At 40.5% G+C, this 16,380-nt stretch overlaps 1 protein-coding gene across 2 annotated transcripts in view; it reads left to right on the top strand.

Moving 5' to 3' along the window:
• The window catches only part of mrps6 (mitochondrial ribosomal protein S6), a 109,454-nt gene that overhangs the window by 6,940 nt on the left and 86,134 nt on the right, over nucleotides 1–16,380 (top strand). Inside the window, exon 1 of one of the 2 annotated variants that reach the window (XM_072259892.1) lies at nucleotides 7,054–7,459. The exons of the other annotated variant lie outside the window; for it this stretch is intronic. Coding sequence (XP_072115993.1) covers nucleotides 7,451–7,459 — 9 coding nt within the window. The 5' untranslated portion in view covers nucleotides 7,054–7,450. Of the gene's footprint in view, nucleotides 1–7,053; nucleotides 7,460–16,380 lie in introns of those variants that run through there. 2 annotated transcript variants of the gene reach the window in all.

The raw sequence follows: 16,380 nt of genomic DNA, 5'->3' as shown, positions 1-16,380 counted from the left end.
TCCACCCAGTCCACTGGGGCTGACTTCGCATGCTCGACAGTTAAACAGAAAACCTACAGCACGGTACATGCCCTTTGGCCCACAATGCTGTGCTGAACATGTACTTACTTTAGAAATTACCTAAGGTTACCAATAGCCATCTATTTTTCTAAGCTCCATGTACCTATCCAGGAGCCTCTTAGAAGACCCTATTGTACCTGCCTCCACCACAGTCACTGGCAGCCCATTCCATGCACTCACCACTCTCTGCGTAAAAAAAAACTTACCTCTAACAAACTTACCCCTTTGTTCCTACTTCCAAGCACCTTAAAACTGTGCCCTCTTGTGTTAGCCATTTCAGCCCTGGGAAAAAGCCTCTTACTATTCACACAATCATTGCCTCTCATCACCTTATACACCTCTATCAGGTCACCTCTCGTCCTCCATCGCTCCAAAGAGAAAAGGCCGAGTTCACTCAACCTATTTTCATAAGGCATGCTCCCCAATCCAGGCAACATCCTTGTAAATCTACCCTTTCTATAGTTTCCACATCCTCCTTGTAGTGAGGTGACCAGAACTGAACACATTACTCCAAGTGGGGTCTGACCAGGGTCCTATACAGCTGTAACATTACCTCTTGGCTCTTGAACTCAATCCCTTGGCTGATGAAGGGCAATGCACCGTACGCCTTCTTAACCACACAGTCAACCTGCACAGCAGCTTTGAGTGTCCTATGGACAAGGACCCCAAGATCTCTCTGATCCTCCACACTGCCAAGAGTCTTACCATTAATACTATATTCTGCCATCATATTTTATCTACCAAAATGAACCACCTCACACTTATCTGGGTTGAACTCCATCTGCCGTCCCTATCTCATAGGAATATGAGGCCGCTAGCTGTCCTCACTGGGTTTAGTCTGCCTCTCGAAGGGATGTGGCAGCTGTTACATGCAAACAGTGACAACTGAGTGCCCACTGGGGACCAAAGGTGAAAGAGCTGCCCCGGACTAGACACAACAAGCCCCTTCACCAGAGGTGCCACACCTCCCTGGACACCCCATGCAACCCAATGTTAGCAATGATTAGTTCCCAGTCCTGATTTTTTTAAATATATCTATCCCTTAGTAAACTCTAGTTTATCTGGTTGTCATCAGGGTGTATTTGCATTCAGTGAATTGTTGTAAGGACAATTTAATTTGATTTCATGGGATCTTTGGTTAAAGGGCTGATACAATGTCATAGGCCATAGGGCCTGGACTGTACGATGCTCTATTTTTATCATTTTATAGTTCACCATATTTTTTTAGACTCCTGTTTATGTTTCCTTGCTGTGTGAGTGTTTCTTTATTTTCTTTTTTCCCTTTTCCTGTTTTGCTTATACTCGGGCTGTTTATGTTACTCCCCCCTTATTAGCTTGAAGTCTTTAGATCATTTTAAAGGAGATGTCTTAACCCTTTCTGCAAGGACGTAGATCTTATTCCAGTTCAGATAGAGCCCATCCCATTGCTACAGCTCCTTGTTGCCTTAGAACTGTGCCAACGTCCCATGAAAAAAAAACTTCTGTTCTGCACCAGTCCTATATGTTTTACTGCCAATTTGCATGTGACTCAGTCAACCCTCCAGAACAACATGCACACAGTGCTGGAGGAACTCAGCAGGCCAGATAGCATCTATAGAAAAAGTACGATCTTCTGAGGTTCTTTTTCTCAAGGACCTGTTTTTACACAGAGGATATTTATGATTTAGAACTTGCTGCCTGTAAGGATGGCAGAAGCAGAGTAGGCTCTCGGAGAATTGGATAGGCATCTGAGGTATAAACAAAATCATCAGGAAAAGAACTGAAAATGTAACTGATGGATTACAGGATGTGTGTGACTAACGAAAAGCTTCCGTTTTTACAAACATTTATAAATTGAGTTGGTAAAGCCGTTAGCTTTAGTCACTTGATAAGGCAACCACACCTCCACGGTATTGTAATGAATGGTATCAAAAGACTGATAAGAAAGAACAATTAGTAAAGTGAAGAGAGAGTGAATTTTGCTGTTTGTAGGAACGAATGTTTGTTTGCAGTACTGTGCAAGTCTTAGGCACCCTAGATTTATTATATGATTTCAGATGGTATGGCTTCCACAGAGCCCTGATCTCAATGTCATCAAGGCTGTCGGGGATTACCTGGAGAGACAGAAGCAAGCAAGACTGCCAAAGTCTGCAGAAGAACTGTAGCAAGTTCTCTAAGATTCTTGAAACAACCTAACAGCTAATTTTCTTATAAAGTGCATGACGGTATACTTAAGAGAATTGATGCAGTTTTAAAGGCAAAGGATGGTTAAAACAAATATTGATATGATTTAGTTTATTGTTTACTTCTCTTCATAGTAATTTTTTTGATATTTAAAAACAGTTCATTTCATTTGAAAGCATCTCCGCTTTACAGAATTTTTTTCTCTACATGTGGCTAAGACTTCTGCACAGTACTGTATGTTGGAATTGTGGGAATTTGTTCTTAGGTAGGGGTGCCCATAAGAAGGGGTTCTTCACCAGGGATGGCCTGTACTATAATATGAGTTGTAATGACTAAATGGGTCTGAAAGATCTGTTACAGTGTCAAGTCAAGTCCATTGTCATATACACACGTATGTGTAAGTACAGAGGCAATGAAAATCTTACTTGTAGCAACATCACAGGCATTAGAAATACAGCATTCACAAGAAAAACAAAACTTAAAAATGAAAATAGGAACAGGAAAGTACACAATCAGAACAAGAAAAACTAAGTCCAATGTAGTACAAAGTGGCCATAGTGCTGCTCGACTGAAGCAGTGATTAGGGTTGTGCAGGTTGGTTCAAGCTGGGAACAGAAAACCATACAAATTGTAGTGGATGTGGCCCAGCACATCACAGATAAAGCTATGCCCGCCACTGAGCACATCTACATGGAGTGCTGTTGCAGGAAAGCAACATCCATTATCAGGGATCCCCACCGCCCAGGGCATGCTTTCTTCTTGCAGTGCCATCAGGAAGAAAGTACAGAAGCCTCAGGACCTATATCGCCAGGTTCAGGAACAGTTATTACTCCTCAACCATAAGGCTTCTGAACCATAAGGGAAATCTTCACTCAACTTCACTTACCCTGTCACTGAACCGTTCCCACAACTTATGGAGTCACTTACAAGGACACCTAATCTCATAAGAAACATAAGAACATAAGAAATAGGAGCAGGAGTAGGCCATCTGGCCCATCGAGCCTGCTCTGCCATTCAATAAGATCATGGCTGATATGGCCATGAATTCTTCCACCTACCTGCCTTTTCCCCAAAATCCTTAATTCCCCTACTATGCAAAAATCTATCCAACCTTGTCTTAAATATATTTACTAAGGTATTTACTTTTCTGCTTTTAAGTTCAGTCCCTCTAGCAAAGAAGGCCACCAGCCCACTTTCCTTCTTGATAGCCTGCCGCACCTGCAAACCAACCTTTTGTGATTCATGCACAAACACTCCCAAGTCCCTCTGCACAGCACCAAGCTGCAAATTTTTTTTCCATTTGAATAATAATCTGCTCTTTCATTTTCCCTTCCAAAGTGGATGACCTTGCACTTACCAACATTGTACTCCATCTGCCCACTCACTTAACCTATCTATAGACTCTCTGTATCTTCTGAACAATTTGCTTTTCCATTCAATTTAGTATCATCAGCAAACTTAAATACAGTCCACTTGGTCTCCTCTTCCAGGTTGTTGATGTATATCGTGAACAGTTGCAGGCCCAGCACACCGCTCACCACTGATTGCCAACCAGAGTAACACCCATGTATCCGCTCTCTGCTTTCTATTAGTTAACCAATCCACTATCCATGCTAACACATCACCCCCAACTCTATGCATCCTTCTGTTATGGATGTCTTTTATGTGGCACCTTATCAAATGCCTTCTGGAAATCCAAGTAAATAACGTCCATCTGTTCCCCTCTATCCACTGTGCTCACTACATCCTTAAAGAACTCCAGTAAGTTTGTCAAACTGGACCTGCCTTTGCTGAATCCATGCTACGTCTGCCTGATGGATCCATTTCTTTCCATCTCTCATGTTTTTGATATTTATTGCTTATTTACTTATTATGACTATTATCATTTTTCTTTCTTTTTATATTTACACAGTTTATTGTGTTTTACACACTAGTTATCTGTCCTGTTGGTGTGGTCTTTCATTGATTCTATTATAGTTATTGGATTTATTGAGTATTCCCACAAGAAAATAAATCTCTGGACTGTATAAGGTGACATATATGTACTTTGATAATTTACATTGATTTTTTGAACTTTGAAGAACTGAATGGTTAGAGGAAACTGTTTATGAACCTGGTAGTGCAGGACTTGAGGCCTCTGTGCCTCCTGTCCGTATGTCTCTGTAGTGACAAGATGATCAGTGTTGTGCCAATTCCTTAATTCTAGGATAAGAAAATCCAAAGATTCATAACTCTCTGAATCAATTGTCTTCACATATTCCAAAATGGCTGACACTTCTGAGACCGAGCATTTTAGCTTTCTCTTCATGTACTTTGTGTCTAATTTTGTCTGAACAACTGCAGACCTGTGTTTTTTTTGATATTTTACAAATTAAAATCGATTCACATTTATTTGTCATATGTACATATAACATACATACAGTGAAATGCATCCTTTGCGTTAACACCCTCCCCCCCCCCACCCCCAAGGGGATGTGCTGCTACACAATCTGGCACTGACTTAGCATGCCCATAATGTTCAGCAGAACAACACAAACAGAAAGGATAACAACAACAAAATAAAACAAGGCAATAACAGCAAAACAAACCCCTTTCCCACCCTTACACACAGAGACAGGTCTCCATCCCCAAGACAGGCTTTCTTTGGTCCTGACATGTGAACATCGGACCTCTAACTTAAGACTTCACTCGCCAATCATGGCCTTGACCTTTAAGCTTAGACTCTGGGGACTCGTGCTCTTCTCATATGAGATCCATGGTTTGAAAGGCACGGATAACAGCTTGTTTTAACACAGAAAACATTTCAAGGTACTTTATTTGGTGTGAAGGGAGGTAAGGCAAGATTTACTGAAGAATGCAGTGAGCTTCCTTTACTATCAGTAACAAAATAAAAAGGACGGGGAATGAAGATGCCTCGCTACCACTTTCTTGAAGGCGAGTAGCTTAAAGACTAGTCTTGCCATGACCTTCAGATCCTAAAATTAAACAAAAATACAAGCAATATTTTACTCCAAAGCAGATCAATTTTATAAGTTTGTATATAAAAATAGACTAGATTTATTTATATAGCAACACTCATTGGTTACTTAGCCATCAGGGGACAGTATGAACCTGTATCATAAGCAAATTTGTTCCATTCCATGTTTAGCACTCAGATAAGGTTAAAAATAGGATATTACAATTTTTATGAAGTTAAGATTTTTTTTTGTAATATAATTTTTATTGAATTTTCAAAAGGAATACATGAAAAAATAGAATCTACCCTCACCCCCCCCATATATAGTCCTACCTAAAAAGAAAGAAAGAAAAAAGAAAGAAAGGAAGAAAAGAGCCGCCTGGGTATTGGAAGGTTTCCACATGCTCCATGGGATTCAAAATAAATTTGGTATAATTATTTGTTACTTTCCCCAAGTGACCAAAGTCTTTATCGGAGCACTTAAATATGCCATCCTATCTTTTGTAAATAAGGGCGCCAAATATTCAAAAATGTTACATATTTGTCTCTTAAATTATAAGTAATTTTTTCGAGTGGAATAGAACTAGCCATTTCATTATTCCAACGATCCATACTTAAATACGAATCAGATTTCCAAGTAACTGCTATAGTCTTCTTAGCTACTGCCAATGCAATTTTTATAAATTCTTTCTGATATTTATTCAATTTAAGTTTCGGTTTTATCCCTTCAATATCACCTAATAGAAATAATACAGGGTTATGTGGAAGTTGAGTTCCAGTAATTTGTTCCAATAAGATTCTTAAATTTATCCAAAAGAGTTGAATTTTAAAACAAGACCAAGTAGAATGTAAAAAAGTACCAATTTCTTGATTACACCGAAAACATTTATCAGATAGATTTGAATTTAATCTATTTATTTTTTGCGGTGTGAAGTTAAGATTAATATTATATCACAAAAGGCAGTATCTCGTGTCTGTGCTGTTCATTGCTAATGTGAAGGAACCTGAGGACATCCTGAGAAACATGAAGATTTAAAAGGGCCTGTGAGATTGTTTTTTTTCCACACAGAAGCTGGTGGGTATATGGAATAAGCTGCCACAGAAAGTGGTAGGGTTGGGTGCAATTACAAAGTTTAAGAGACATTTGGACAGATACAGGGATAGGAAGGGCTTGGAAGAATATGGGCCAAATGTTGGCAAATGGAATTAACTCAGTAAGAAATCTTGGTGGTCATGAACAAGCAGGGCTGAAAGTTCAAAGTTGTCATCCTTGTTTTCAGATTTCTCTGTGACCCTAATGCTCCTCCCCAATTCCTCCATCCCTAGAATTCTTTGGGACCTCTATGTTCCGGCTTCCTGTCCTACTGTATAGTTCCTTATTCCATTCTATCCATCTTTAATAGCTGCATCTATGACTCAAGTACTGGAATTCCACTCCCAAACCTCTTCATCTCTCTATCACCACCTCTTGTCACTCAAAATGGATCTTAAAACCAACTTCTGTGTTTGTGTCTCCTAACATATTGAAATTTTGTTCTGGTAATGATGTTTCAAAGCACTGAGTATGTTAAAGGTGCTAGTTTGATATAAGTTGTTGCTGTTGTTGGAAGTAGTTAGTTTATCTGGTGGATACTTTTGAATACTTGGGTAATTTGGTAAGCACAAGAGATTCTGTAGATGCTGGAAATCCAGTGTAACACACACAAAATGCTGGAGGAACTCAGCAAGTTCAGCAGAATCTATGGAAAAGAATAAAGAGATGACTTTTAGGCCAAGACCCTTTATCAGCCTGAAACATCATCTCTTTATTCCTCTCCATAGATGCTGCTGAACCTGCTGAGTTCCTCATGCGTTTGGGTGACTTGGTAGCTATGATTTGGTACATTTTAAATCATTCAATAGATATATTTACAGTTGATGGTGATTTGAGTATGTGAATACCATAGCAAGAGAGAAAGTGCATCAAAGTTAAGGGAACTTTGATTAGGAAGTATGGCATCAGCCCAAAATGAGGCTTCATGGCATCACCTTATGGGTTCATCTCAATATGGAAGTGAATAAAAGGAAGATAAGAAGAAGGAACATGATTCAAACTCCTGGATTGTATTTCTTCCATTGAAACATCGGCTGTGTTGGCTGCCAGAGTTTGTGGTTTCGAGGATTGGACTTTTCAGCAAACAATATGGTCACCTACATCCATCCAGCTGATCAACAAAGGTGATTGTCCTTGATGATGAGGGATCACCAACATCAGATGGCTTCATCAACACTATGAAAAAGGTACTATTTACATTTATTTGATAATTTATGCTCGATTTTGATTGTATGTTGCTAAATTTCAACACCCCTCCCTCTTAAGAATTTTTCAACTCCAGGAAATGTGGGCAATTCCTTTATGTCATTGGCTCCCCCATCAGTGTTGTAACTGAAACCAGAATGTAGTCATGATGGATAGCATCAGATGGAAGCTTATAATGCCAAAATGTGTTTGTCATTTCTTCCTCATGTGCACATAGATCTTATGATGTCCATGAGACTTAGTTCCTGTCCTATTGACCCCATTCTTTTTCAACTATTGATCATCTAGCCATCCTCTTAGGTCTCTATACTAGTAGATCTTATTTATGGCTCCTTATCCTTGTATATTGTCCATGGCATTCATTGCCCCTCCAAAACACATCCTCCATCTCACTTTTCAATTTGCCACACAATGATTGCTATTTAGTTCCTCACAAGCAACAGGTGTAGACATATACCTGTTGGGATTCTTACTTTGTTCTGCTTTTAAGCATCTATCTTTTGGGCTCATGCTTTTAATTTTTTCAAAGATGTTCCTTGACCAAGATCTTGGCCCTTCTACTTAGTGCATCCTTCTAGTTATAGTAGCATGAGCAGTCTCTTTAGGGCCCCATAGATCCCATATAAATTGTTTTTTTTCTCTCTGTCTTTGAATATGCATATCTTTAGAAACAAAGAGTGAACTATGACTAAAATAGATCTCTGATTTGCTTTCTGAATATAACCAGCTGTGTGTTGATATAGACAGGACACCAAAGGTCAGAATCATTCCTGCCAAAGTGTGCTAATTGCCTTGTGATCATTAAATTCCTCCAAAAATAAACAGTTCTTATTATCTTAATTGTTGCTGTTACATACCCCGTAACTGGGTTGCCAAACCAGCAGAAATGGATCACTCAGTTGGAGTCTGGATTACTAGAACTAAGAAAGATTTATTAAAGAAACAAGCAACACAGTAATCGAAAGGATAATAAATGCAACAGTTCAGCAATGATAAACATACATGTGCACAGAATTAAGATAACAGCATCAATCAAGCTCTATTGTTGTCTAGGGGTAAATGACCAATTTCAAAGTGACACAAAAGTCCAGTTCGATTTAGTTCAGTTCGCAGTAATCGTTGCCATGGCGATGGACAATGTGGGGGGGGGAGGGAGAGAGAGAACGAGAACGACTGATCATTCAGAAACGGCTTCCACTCACAGACTGGCGATATTGCTCACAAGCAGCTTTTGGGTGACTTTGTGATGTCACCTGAGGTCACTGACTGTGACCCCTCCTCCAGATGCGGTCGATCCTCTGCAGTGAACCCGGCACCCAAGGGAGGGTGGACACAAACCGGGTTCCCGCTGATCGTACCTTTCCACCCTGTGCGTTTAAGGTCCGGTACTTTCCACCGACTTGTGAGAGGCGCACTGCTTCCAGGGTCTCGTTACCTCGGGTGTCGTGTGTGTCCTGCCTTAGCGAACCTGTCCCTTTTTATCCCCCTGCTGGAGTATCGCCTGTCCATCACTTCAAACAGTTCAGGGTTCAAAGGGGGAGCCGCTCCAGACAGCTCTCTCTCCCGTCCCTTCATTACACATCTCCAGGCGCTGCTTCATTGTTCCTTATCTCTCCTTCCCCTGAGGACAGGTGGCAGACCAACTGCTGATGCCACTGATGCTAGCCCAGGTCAGCAAACATCTTAATTTATATGTATTCTCGTCACATTGCAAGTACCTGTAATTTAAAATCTTAAGTGGAAGCTGCATTTTGTTATTCATTTCTTCTTTTGCATGCAGTAGATGTTGAAGACCTAACAATAAACCTAAATTTACAATTAATCTACCTCAGCAATCTGCATTGGAGTTCATGAAAGTCCTGCAATGAAAGTTTCATTGTTGGATCTTAATATAGAAATGCTTATTTATTTGCCTAAATTTTCTCTTTAATATATTTCTGTGATACATTAACTAATATACATTCATTATTAATGCACTACTAAAATAGCAATGAAATTAATGTCTCAGAATTTTAAGCATAAACATCTTGCAGCATAATTTCAAGATCTTGGAAAAGTGATTTGGTTTTCTTTGCACATAAAATATTGCCACCCAGCTTTGAACTTTGAATCAACAGGAGTTATTTTAAATTTGAACAACATAATCATAAATGATTAGATTGTGTACACACAAAATTTTAAAAAAAGGTTGATTGTTTGATCATCCCAGTTTTACCAGCTCTTGTTCACACTCTTCCATTCTCATTTAGACAATACTTTTTGCTCTAACCTTAAAGTATTTGGTGTGCGGCTCCAAATAAATCTAGTAAACTTATCCATAAGTCATCCACTTTAATATCCTGCGGTGCTATCCTTACACGAAATACAAGCAGAATATATAAGAAAATATTGATGCAAATCAACAGCATATCACAACATCATTCCCAGTTTCACAAATGCATCTTTTCAAAATTTGTAGAATTTCTTTTTGACTAATATACAGATCATGCTTTTGCCTGTAAAGATGCACCTTATGTCCTGAGGTACAGACGATGTTATCAAAACTGGACATCAGGGATACTTGTGTTTTCCGATATTCTGCTGGAAATTTTGCACTTAATGGTAAATTAGCAAACCAGGATTATTAAATCTATTGGCACAATAACTTCCTGGGAAAAATCACACTGTCATGGCTACTTTTATGCCTCTTATCCATAATTAGCCATTCTGTGTTGAATGTTCAATAGCAGAAAATGGTCATTTGCGTTTTTTAGGTTCTTGAGAGGTTTGATTTTTATTATGATCATCTATAATTTTGATGCTACATTGCCCACAAGCTGCTTGCTTACCTTACCAACAGGTAAGTGCTTATCAATAATGTTTTATTATGTGACTTAAGTTTTTGCATTGGGCCATATGTTATATTGGAGAGGAAACATAGGTTATTGTGCATTATCATCAACAAATGATGAATATTGGGAAGCAATTTTGTAAAGAAAATGATGGTTCTTTCAAAAGCAACATGTGAAAAGATGGTTGTCTTTGAGATTGTATTGTGTAGCCTGGGTCATGAAAAATGATCACAATGTTGAGACTCCTATTGTCTGCGGAATGCAGTATATATCTATCATAAATAGATTTTATGAAAATAAGACTAATAGATTGTTCTGAAGTGGTCTACAAAAGTGAAACATTTCTAAATTTTGACACTGTTGTGGAAACTTGGCAAATAATTTTTGTTAGGCTTCATCCACAAACAGAAATATGATAGTTACCAGAAAAATGCTGACTAAAGGACAAATGTGCAGGAGTTAGGGAGGGAGATTGTTCCCTCATTTTGTATAAATTGTTCCATGGGATCTTTCTCATCACCTAAATGAGCCTTGATGTTTGTTAGTGTCTCAACAATTAAAAGGACAACATTTTTTTTTACAGTGCGTTGTAAGTGCCTGGATCACGCTGCCAGAGGGGTTTGTGGAAGCAGATATAAGGGCATTCAATAGGCTTTCAGACAGGCACATGAATACACAGGGAATGGAGGGATATGGATCATATTCAGCCAGAAGGAATTACTTCAACTATGAATCTTATACTTCATACTTTATTGTCGCCAAACAATTGATACTAGAATGTACAATCATCACAGCGATATTTGATTCTGCGCTTCCCGCTCCGTGGATTACAAATCGATAGTAAATATTAAAAATTTAAATCATAAATCATAAATAGAAAATAGAAAAATGGAAAGTAAGGTAGTGCAAAAAAACCGAGAGGCAGGTCCGGATATTTGGAGGGTACGGCCCAGATCTGGATAAGGATCTGTTCTGCAGTCTTATCACTGTTGGAAAGAAGCTGTTCCGAAATCTGGCCGTATGAGTCTTCAAGCTCCTGAGCCGCCTTCTGGAGGGAAGAGGGACGAAAGGTGTGTTGGCTGGGTCGGTTGTGTCCTTGATTATCTTGGCAGCTCTGCTCCGACAGCGTGCGGTGCAAAGTGAGTCCAAGGACGGAAGATTGGTTTGTGTGATGTGCTGTGCCGTGTTCACGATCTTCTGTAGCTTCTTCCGGTCTTGGACAGGACAATTTCCATACCAGGTTGTGATGCACCCTAGAAGAATGCTTCCTACGGTGCATCTATAAAAATTAGTGAGGGTTTTAGGGGACAGGCCAAATTTCTTTAGCTTCCTCAGGAAGTAAAGGCGCTGGTGGGCCTTCTTGGCAGTGAACTCTGCTTGGTTGGACCAAGTCAGGTCATTTGTGATATTGACCCTGAGGAACTTAAAGCTTTTGACCTGTTCCACTTGCGCTCCACCGATGTAAACTGGGTTGTGCGGTCCGCTACTCCTTCTGAAGTCAACAACCAATTCCTTCGTCTTGCTGACGTTGAGGGATAGGTTATTGTCTTCGCACCATGCCACCAGATTCTTAATTTCCTCTCTGTACTCAAACTCATCATTACCGGAGATACGGCCTACAATTGTTCAGACATCTTGCTCAGCACAGACATCATAGGCCAAAGATTCTGTCCCCGTGGCAACAAAGAAGATGCTGGAGGAACTCAGTAGGTCAGGCAGGATCTAGGGAGGGAAAAAGAATTGGATATTTTGAGTTGTGAATCTTCATCAGGACCCAGGCCTATTTCTGTGTTGTACTCTTCTACAGATCATAAGTTATAGGAGCAGAATTAGGCCTAATAGGCCATTCTGCTGCAACATTCAATCATGATTTTTTTTTCCAATCTCATTCTCCTGCCTTTTCCCTGTATCCTTTAAGTCCTTTACAAATAAATAACCCAACAATCTTTGCTTTAAATACACTCAATAGATTGACCGCCACAGCTCTTTGTGGCAACAATTTCCACAGATTTGCCACTCTCTGGCTGGAAAAAAATACTCCCCATCTCAATTCTAAAGGTGTATTCCTTCATTCTGAGGCTGTGCCTTCAGAATCTACACTCTTATACACTCTTATGAAGATCACCTCCATGTCCACTCTAGGTCCTAGGACTTTTTTCCTTGGAATGCAGGAGAGTGAAGGCAGGAGTGGGATCGACTTTATTGAAATGCTTAAAATTATAGGAGGCATAGATAAGGTGGATGGTAAGTCTTCTGGTTCCTTAAGGTTGTTATAGTTGAGGGTAGTAGTGGGGCTGAGCTCCCACTACCTATTGAATGCTCCCAATGGCATGCATATCAAGTAGCCTCTGACAGCCAAGTTCAGCTCCTGGCCTTTGCCTGTGGCTTAACTACTAAGCCCAGTGGAACCATTTCTCCTGACAGAAGAAGGGGCAAAGGCAGATTACAGGCGCTTTAAACCCAGTTGCTTCAGGCAGATGAGGCTTGTCAGTTGTAGTTGGCAGCTCATCTAGGAGAAGGAAAACTCTGATCTCAAACCTCTTCTGCCTTGTGGCTATACCTATTCATGGGGAAGGCTTTGTGAGTAAAGTCTGAGGAAAAAATCCAGACCTAAGGCAGTCCTACGTTGAGTTTAATGCTAATTGGCAACTCCTGTGATGCTGCTGGTGCCAAACTGTATCCAAAGAAATCCAAGGAAATGGATTCATCAGCTGCAGAGAGGGGAAGCATGCTGTATGGGCAACAGCTTGCTTCCATGTTGTACTGTCCTGGCAATTTTTTTTCATGCAGAGTGTAGAGTGTAAATACAATAAGCTGCTAGAAAAGGTGGTTAAGAGGTACAATAATATACTTTAAGAAGTGCTTGGGTCGGTACATGGAGAGTCAGGGCTTGGAGCGATGTGTGCTGAACACAGGAAAATGTACCTAGTGGGTGTCATGGATTGGTTGAATCTGTGCTGCATTACTCTCCGACTCTACCCAGGCTTTTTACTATTTGTAAGCACAAGAGATTCTGCAGATGCTGAAAATCCACAGCAACACTCAAAAATGCTGAAGGAATTCAGCCATGATGAAGAGTCTCTGTTGAAACGTTGACTGTTTATTCTCCTCCATGGACCCTGCCTGACCTGCTGAGCTCCTCCAGCATTTTATATGTGCTACTTTAAGTATTCAACAGGTTTTGTATGAGATCCTCTCCTCTGTCTCAATTGGGGAAAGTAGGGAGCAGCTTTGTAAAAGCAACCAAACCCATTAATGAGTGAGCACAGGAAAACTCGGTTGGCATGGACCGCTTGGGCTGAAGGGCCTGTATCCATGTTGCATTGCTTGCCAACTCTCTCCAGGCCTTTCAGTATTCGTAAACAAGAGATTCAGCAGATGCTGAGAATCCAGAGTAATATGCTTGAAATCAAAAGTATCTAATAATCAGGAATGCTTTGGAGAGGGCAGAGTGGTGGTGTAGAGAACACATCTAATGAGGAAAGGTTGAGCGAACTAGGGTTTTTTCCTTTGGAGCAAAAGAAGATGAGAGGTGACTTGACTAAGGTATTTAAGAGACATAGGTAGAGAGGGCAGCCAGCTTTTTAACCCCCAGAGCAGCAATGGCTAATACCAAGGACATCCTTTTCCAGTAATTGGCAGAAAATTTATGGGAGATGTCAGAGGAAGATTGTTTACACAGACTGGTTAAGTCACTTGAATGCATTGCCGGAGTGGGGTAGAGGCTAATACATTGGGAACTTTTAAGAGATTTTAAGAGAGGCATATGGATGAAGAAAAGTGTGGGGGGTGATTATGGGTTATGTAGGAGGGATGGGTTAGATTGATCAAAATCAGGTTTACTATCACTTGTACGTGTCACGGAATTTGTTTTGTGGCAGCAGTACATTGCAATTCATAATTTAAAAAAACTATAAATTACAATAAGAAAAATATTTAAAAATAAGTAAGTGCAAAAAGAGAACCAAAAAAAAGAAACAATTATGAGTTAGTGTACATGGCTTCATTGTCCATTCAGAAATCTGATGGCAGTGGGAAAGAAGCTGTTCCTAAAATGTTGAGTGTGTCTTCAGACTCTTGTACGTTCTTGATGGTAGAAATGAGAAGAAGGCATATCCTGGGTGATGAGGGTCCTTAATGATATATGCTGAACTTTTGAAGCATCGCCTTTTGAGGATGTTCTCAACGCGGAGAGGGCCATGATGGAGTTGGCTGAGTTATAACTTCCTGCAATTTTTTCTGATCCTTTGCAGTCACCTCTCTATAACAGAGATTGATGCAACTGGTTAGAAGGTTCTCCACTGCACATTCGTGGAAATTTGCGAGTCGTTGGTGTCATACCAAGTCTATTCGAACTCCTAATAAAATGTAGCCACTGCTGTGCTTTCTCTGTAATTGCAAAAATATGCTGGGTCCAGGATAGATCTTCAGAGATGTTGACAGTGCTGATCCTCCAAGAAGCACTGGTATGTATTCCCTCAACTTCTCCTTCTTCTGGGTGTCAAGAATGGCAAGCAGTCTTAATTCTCACTGATTGTTCATTGTAAAGTTTAAAGAAACATACAGATACTAAGCAAACTAAGTACAAAGCTAAGAAGCAAAGCAGAGATGAATGAAATGCAAAGAAAGTGAAGATAAAAAGTGAAAAGGATGGCACCTCTGAAAAATCCATGCCCTTTATAATCGAGATAATGTGTGGACATAATCAGAGTGGTGATCATGTCCACTCTGAAGCTTCGAGGCTTCAGCAAAGAGAGGCTTCACTGAGAGAAAGAAAAGTTCAAGGTTTTATTTACTTCTTTATATCTGCTCAGCTAGGTAGAGATGACAGTGCAATGCTCCTCTTGCAGGATTTGGGAAGACAGGGGGACCTCCAGAATCTTCTCGACCATGACAACTGTGAGAAGTACATCGAGGGCAGCTTCTAACAAACTGTACTGAGGAGCTGGAACTGGATGAACTCTGGATCATTTGGGAGGTTGAAGTGGTGATAGATGGGACATATAGAGAGAAGTAGTTACACCCAAGGTGCAGGACACAGAAAACTTGGAGTCAGGAAGGAGAAAGGGATTAAGGAGCCAGTGCAGAATACACCTGTGGTCATCCCCCTCAACAACAGGTATAGCACTTGGGATACTGTTGGTGAGGGGTGGGGTGGGTGACTTGACAGAGGAAAGTCACAGTGGTCGGGTCTCTGGCACTAAATCTGCCTCTATGACTCAGAAGGGAAGGGGGAGGGCAAAGAAGCTTGCTGTGGTGATAGGGGATTTGCTAGTTAGGGGAATGGACAGGAAGTTCTGTGGGTGAGAACGAGATTTCCAGATGGTATGTTGCCTCCCGGGTGCCAGGGTCTGGGATGTCTCGGATTGAGTACTCAGCATTCTTTTAGTGGGAGGGTGAACAGTCAGAAGTCGTAGTCCACGTAGGTATCAATGACATGAGTAGAACAAGTAACGAGGTTCTGCAAAGGGAGTTCAGGGAGTTAGGTGCTAATTTAAAGGGCAGGACCTCCAGGGCTGTGATCTCTGGATTACTACCATGCTGTGTACTAGTGGGGCCAGAACTAGGAAGATTATACATAGAAACACAGAAAACCTGCAGCACAATATGGGCCCTACAATGCTGTGCTGAACATGTACTACAGTTTAGTATGAGGAGTTGGTGCAGGAGGAAAGCATAAGATTTTTGAATCATTGGTCTCCTTTCCAGGGAAGGTGCGACCTGTACAGAAGGGATAGTTTGCATCTGAGCTGGAGGGGAACTAATATCCTGGTGAGAAGATTTGTTAATGTGACATGCTGGGGTTTAAACTAGAATTGCAGAGGGTTGGGAACCAGAGTTCAAGTTGATGGAGAGGTTGCGGAGGCAGATGTTGGTAAGACATCAGACAAAGTTAGGGATCAAAAGGTTGAGCATGATGCGACAAAACCAACAAGGTTTTATACAAGACTGAAGGTGTTGTATCTGAATGTGCACGGTATACAGAATAGGGTAGATGAACTTGTAGCACAGTTGCAGATTGGCAGGTATGATATTGTAGGCATCACGGAATCATAACTGAAAGAAGATTA

Source organism: Mobula birostris, chromosome 6, assembly GCF_030028105.1.
Source record: "Mobula birostris isolate sMobBir1 chromosome 6, sMobBir1.hap1, whole genome shotgun sequence".
NCBI lineage: Eukaryota > Metazoa > Chordata > Chondrichthyes > Myliobatiformes > Myliobatidae > Mobula > Mobula birostris.
The sequence above is the reverse complement of the archived record's forward strand: the minus strand, read 5'-3'. Positions and strand labels throughout refer to the sequence as shown.